Source organism: Arachis stenosperma, chromosome 4 (assembly GCF_014773155.1).
Source record: "Arachis stenosperma cultivar V10309 chromosome 4, arast.V10309.gnm1.PFL2, whole genome shotgun sequence".
Lineage (NCBI taxonomy): Eukaryota > Viridiplantae > Streptophyta > Magnoliopsida > Fabales > Fabaceae > Arachis > Arachis stenosperma.
Genome location: NC_080380.1, coordinates 15,176,013 through 15,181,700, shown reverse-complemented (window position 1 = coordinate 15,181,700; position 5,688 = coordinate 15,176,013). Strand labels below are relative to the sequence as shown.

The 5,688-nt window shown below is 35.9% G+C and overlaps 1 protein-coding gene across 1 annotated transcript; it reads left to right on the top strand.

Annotated features, from left to right (window-relative positions):
• The first annotated feature begins 2,471 nt into the window (after positions 1 to 2,471).
• LOC130974678 (uncharacterized) lies at positions 2,472 to 4,382 on the top strand. The gene is made up of 6 exons (XM_057899536.1): positions 2,472 to 2,724; positions 2,844 to 3,079; positions 3,182 to 3,397; positions 3,614 to 3,706; positions 3,803 to 3,904; positions 3,996 to 4,382. Exons 1-6 carry the CDS (start codon positions 2,472 to 2,474, stop codon positions 4,380 to 4,382), a joined length of 1,287 nt encoding a protein of 428 aa, XP_057755519.1.
• The last annotated feature ends 1,306 nt before the right edge of the window (positions 4,383 to 5,688 follow it).

Below are 5,688 nucleotides of genomic sequence, written 5' to 3'. Positions count from 1 at the left end.
GGATAATTACTTAACTCAAATGCATTTTATAAAGGTCTCACTTAGTGTAACGGCAGCAAGACACGTCCATTTAAAATTCAATTAAAAACAAATAATGAATTCCTAAGCTGAAGGATAATTACTTAACATTTAGTGTATCGGCAGCAAGTCAGGCCCAATATTTCAGCAAATATCTTAATAACAAAATCAAAAGTTTCGCCTGAATACCCCCACACGTTTATACCCCCAGCACACAATATTTTACAGAAAACCCTAACTTAATCTTCAGCACCTCCTCCTCACATTTATACGCCTATTTTGGGGGCGCAAGCACTATTTAATTTCGGAGACGTTGCGCCAGAATCTGCTATATATTCTGCTCTGCGTGCTTATGCTTTCCTTGCTCATTCTCTGTTACAGCTTGAAATCCTGTTTTGTTGACTTGATTAATACGCGCGTTGTGTTCCTCATTCTTCTTGGCTATACTTGTATAAGGTCTTCTATTGTCTTCGGTTGGTGTGGTCCCTGGTAGAGATCACTCATTTAATGTTTTTTGGTGAGTTATTCCATAGCACTTAACTTGTCAATGTATCCAACGATACTTCTATCATTATTGTTTTATTTAATAAAATAAGAGTGCTTAAAAAATTTGCTGTATATTTACTAAGTCTATGAGGAGTTATAGTACGCCTGATGTTAGATTCATAGGGTATTGCATAGTCACAACATTTTGTGCACACATTCAAATTGCTGAAAGCTTGTACCTGTTTAACGTTTCATTTGATTGAAGTGCATTTTTTATTTTTACTTAATTAACAACAAGTCCAACTATTGAGCTTTGTTAAAGGATACCTTCACTTAGAATAAAACACAGAAAACGAAAAGAAAGAACAAAATTTACAGTTTGATTAATATTAAATATATTTACTTTATTTTTAATAAATTATTTAATATTTGTTTCAATTGAGCCAAGGAGGTTGAAGGTACTCAATTTTACTGGGCTAATAAAGGGGCTTTCTTATGAAAGAAGAATAACTCCCGTTGAGGGAGAACTTCTTTCACAGGACTGCCTAAAGAGAGTCCTAATGTAAAAAAAACTAAGTCACTTAATGAAGCAGAAAATCCTTAGGTGCTTTTTATTTAGCCCTATTGGCAGACTATGACCAATTGGATGGATAGAGAACAGGGCTCCCCATCAAACTTTCTTTCGGCCTTTCTTTTGCTAACATTGGTGATCTCTCATGACTTTTAACATTTCTCATTATCTCGTAGTTAGCTGCTTGGCATGAGGGAAAGTTTGGTTTTTGATTTTGATGCATATTAAGTCTTATTCTTCCAACTGTTTGTGTAAAAAAGTTGTGGTGTCTTCTATTATGTAAAAAAAGTTTGGATTTTGATGCATGTTAAGTCTTATTCCACCAACTGTTTGTGATAATGTCAAAGACATCAAATGTGATGATAGAAAAATGATCTGCTTTTAGATTAGTTTCTATAATCTGTACACTTCCATTGTAACATCCCATAAGTGTTACAAAATTGGAGAAATGTTTAATGCACGAAATATTATGAGGATATGGTTGTTAGAATTGCCTTGCATGTTGCTTATCTCTTGAAAGCATAGACAGAATAGTGGATTAGACTACTTTATTCTTAGTAATTCTGATAGTACTTTGCTGACTGTGTGGAATTGCTCTTTCTAAGTTTATATACTCTGTTTCTCGCTAAGAAGACTTTTCAAAAATTTGTATGTGGTTTTTTTTTATTGAATTAGTGTATTCCTCTGACAGAAAATTAGCTTCAAGGTGAATTCTATGGGGTCTAAATTTTACCAATTTTTTTTTCAGAGAAAATTTTAGCTATTTAAAAATGATTTATTTTTATTTTTTTACAATTAAATATTTTTAAAACTTTTTTTGCAAACTAGACATCACCTTTTAGGCACAATAGGAATCACATGGTTTGAATGAAAAATCAATTACTGAACTTCTTCTTTTCCTGTGACATCAAAATTCACATGAATATATACTTTGCAGAAAGCGAGGAAGAGAGGATAGTTAGAGAGTTTACTGTATTGCTGGATGCTTGTTTAAATACGGTGAGACTCATTTACTAAGAAATTGACTTATGCTTGAACACACACATATTCAGAAAACTGTGAATAACATATCATAAATGGTGTGCTCCAAATCACAATCCTTCCTTAACTGACTTTGTTTGCAATCTTTGAGTATATTTTTTTCAATCACTTCTCATCCGATTTAAAATCTTGTTAGGAAGCTCATCTTGTGTGCTCCCTTCTACGGTTGTCGTGTTGTCAAATCTATGGTGACATTTTAATTTGCAAAATTTCAATAATAGATGTGATTTTTATTTAAGGCATGTAATCTGTGTAGTTACACTGAATTTTTAAATTAATTACATTTGTATCATTGGCTTTTGGTAGGTTTTTACTATCTAATAAGTGTTAGTAGTTTGCTTGAAGGTTTGAAAATATGCCTAAGAAACCGCGGTACAACTGTATCTCCAACGCTGGCCCCGACAAAACTCAGCATATAAACATTGGGACTGAACATGTTGCTGAGACTGCCGAAAGTTCTTCGGAGGATGAAGATTATGATCCCGAGGCTGATGAGGTTGACTCATGGGATGATTACGTTGATGACTTATATGCTGAAGAAGAAGCTGTACCCCAGAACAAGTCCAACGGTCGCAAGGATACGGATTATTGGAATGTTCTTGTAAGCGGTAAAATATCTGTCTATGGTCTGCATTATTTAATAATAATTGGATGACTTTGTTTTTTTTTGTTTATTTTAAGGCAACACTAATTATAATGCAATTAATCCTTCTAATTTGTTTCTTAGATGATGGCATCACAAGAACGATGAGTTTGAGCGTCAGAGAGGCCATAGTTCTTCCACCTAGCAGAAAAATCATTTTGGAGTTTAATGAAGAGTTGCAACCGATCGGTCAGGCATCTGGATTATTGAGTGGGTTTCTAGGGAATCTGGGTGCTGACTTTCAACATTTTCCCATCAATGAAGACAGTTGGAAGACAATGGACAAAGCTTTAAAGGAACATGCATATGAGACAATTAAGGTATGATATTAAAATTTAGAATTTATTATGTTAATTAAAATCAGATCAAATTCTTACTTTTCCATTTATGGACGTGCATCGCATTGTGTCTCAAACTTTTAGCGCACCTTCCTGTATGAGGAGGATGACAAGGGAAAAATAAAGCGGGTAATGATTCAAAGGTTGGGAAAAAACTGGAAGGAAGCAAGAAACCACTTGTTTCACAAGGTTTACGACGAGGAAGAGAGTTTCCAATTAAATGCCAAGCGTAACCCATCAGGAATAGATGCACAACAATGGAAATGGTTCATTCACTATCGTTTGAAAGAATCTACAAAGGTAATAATTCATATTAAATTGGTACTCCATTTAATGTTGTAGTTTTTTAACATTTTTGATACCTGAATAAAATATTTATAGAAAGTGGTATAAGTAAAAAGCCAAAAATCTCTCGAATTAGTTTCAAACCTTAAAAAATAAAATCTGTGACACTATGAAGGCATCATTACTTTATACAATTAATTGTATGAACTGTATTTGTGTATTTATGTATAGAAAATGTGCAAACAAAATTATCAGAATCGGTCGAAGCAACTATATACACACACTGGGGGCTCTAAGACAACAGCAAGGCTAAGGGATGAAGAGGTAATTATGTGTGTATTATGTTTGATACATATATTTTTGGTTTGTTATATTCTTTTGTAACATGTATGATTGGGCAAATATTTTATATGGTTGTAGGAGAAAAAACAGCAAAGACGCATCAGCAGAGGAGAGATGTTTATTATGACCCATAAAAAAAGGGATGGCTCATACATGAATGATGATGCGCGTGTTGTTGGAGTAAGTAGTGGTTAAGAATGATTTACATCTGTTAGTCTATTCATGTTGCTAATTTCAAAAACACTTAAACTTAACTCTGGTATGTGTGTAGGAAGCGGTTGAGAGTATCGAGAGCCAAGGTAGAACCTCGAAGGAAATTTCTGTTACTGATTCACTTGCGCAAGTCCTTGGAAAGGAGCATTCAGGACGAGTTCGGGGGTTAGGTTTTGGACCATGTCCAAGCGAAATTATTCATAATACTCCACAATCGACCCCTAGAGTGCAAATTGAGGAGTATCAGAGAGAAGTTACAGAATTGAAGGAAGTGGCAGCAGAACAAACGGCGGAGATTACAGAATTGAAGGCAGAGAAAGCAGAAGACAAGGCAAAGATACAGATCATGGAGAACCTGGTGAAATACATCATCCAACAGCAAGGACATACTTTGCCACCTGAAATTGATGCACAGCTTAAGTCATTGGGGAGTGGAGCAGAATAGGGATCTTAATTGCAATTTCTTTTTCTTTGTGAATAGTATACTTTGAGAAGTATTTGTTATTAACTATTTTCGTTTGTGATCTAAGTCAATTATTTTTTTGAGCATAATAGAATTCTACTTCATTGTGTTTTAAGTCAATTACTTTTTTTACTGTAATTGCAAACATAATCAGTTAAATTTATACGTAACATTAAAAAATTAAAAGATTTTTTAAATATTGATGGTGATATGAAAACAAAATTCAAATAATCAATTTAAATCAAAACAAAATTGAAGTTTTAGCGGCGGTTACTATAGGACGACGCAACAGCCTGAAATTTTATCAAAATTAAATAGCGGCGGTTATCTAACCGCCGCGACATCTGCGTAAAATCAGTTCTGCAAGATAGCAGCGGTTCCTAACCGCCGCAAAATGTTTTCGACGCTAAAAACAGATTGGCAGCGGTTATTCCGGCGGTTGTTCAAAACCGCCGCTAAAGGTTTACCGGCGCCCTTACTAGCATCGGTCAGCCAACCGTTGCAAAATGTCTAGCGGCGGTCGAAAAACCGCCGCCATCCGTGGTTCCAACCGCCGCCATCTGACGGGATTGTTGTAGTGTTCTAATATGTGTTTTCTGGGCTGAAAACTAGGTCAAAACAGCCCAGAAATTGCCCCCAGCGTTTTTCTGCACGTGGTGCATGTCACGCGTACGCGTCGATGGTCTTTTTTGCAAGTTACGCTGACACGTCGGTCATGCGCACGCGTCGCTGTGAAATTCTTCAAATCACGCGTACACGTCAGTCACATGCACGCATCGCCATGGAAAGCTCCAAATCAAGCGCACGCGTCAGTCACGCGTACGCGTTGCTCCTCGCTGCCATCTCCTTCGATTCTTGTGCTGCAGAAACTCCACCAAATCCAGCTGAATGTTATCTAAAATAAACAAAATTGTAAAAGACTCAAAGTAGCATCCATATTGGCTAAAAGATAATTAATTCTTTATTAAACTCAACAAATTAGATGCAAATTCACTAGGAAAAGATAGGAAAGATGCTCACGCATCAAGGGTCCGTGTACGGCAACCAAATAAACTACACAGAAAGGAATCCCGGTCACTTCAGGTATAAATGAACTTGTTAAAAAAAATTTAATAATGGCCGCCACCTACCTCATCCACTTGCAGATTGTCCAAACTTAGGTGGTGCCTCAGGAGGCGTTACTCAGCGTAGTCATTTTGTCCCTTCTTACCCGCGCACCTAGTGGACAACAACAACGTTGAAATAAATCTATTTTCAACCTTAAAGGATAATTCAAAATGTAACAACA

Coding starts and splice junctions, on each gene's coding strand:
- LOC130974678 (XM_057899536.1), top strand. CDS start 2,472: ATGCCTAAGAAACCGCGGTACAACTGTATCTCCAACGCTGGCCCCGAC. Junction 3,080..3,181: donor ATGCATATGAGACAATTAAG/GTATGATATTAA, acceptor TCAAACTTTTAG/CGCACCTTCCTGTATGAGGA. Junction 3,707..3,802: donor CAAGGCTAAGGGATGAAGAG/GTAATTATGTGT, acceptor ATATGGTTGTAG/GAGAAAAAACAGCAAAGACG.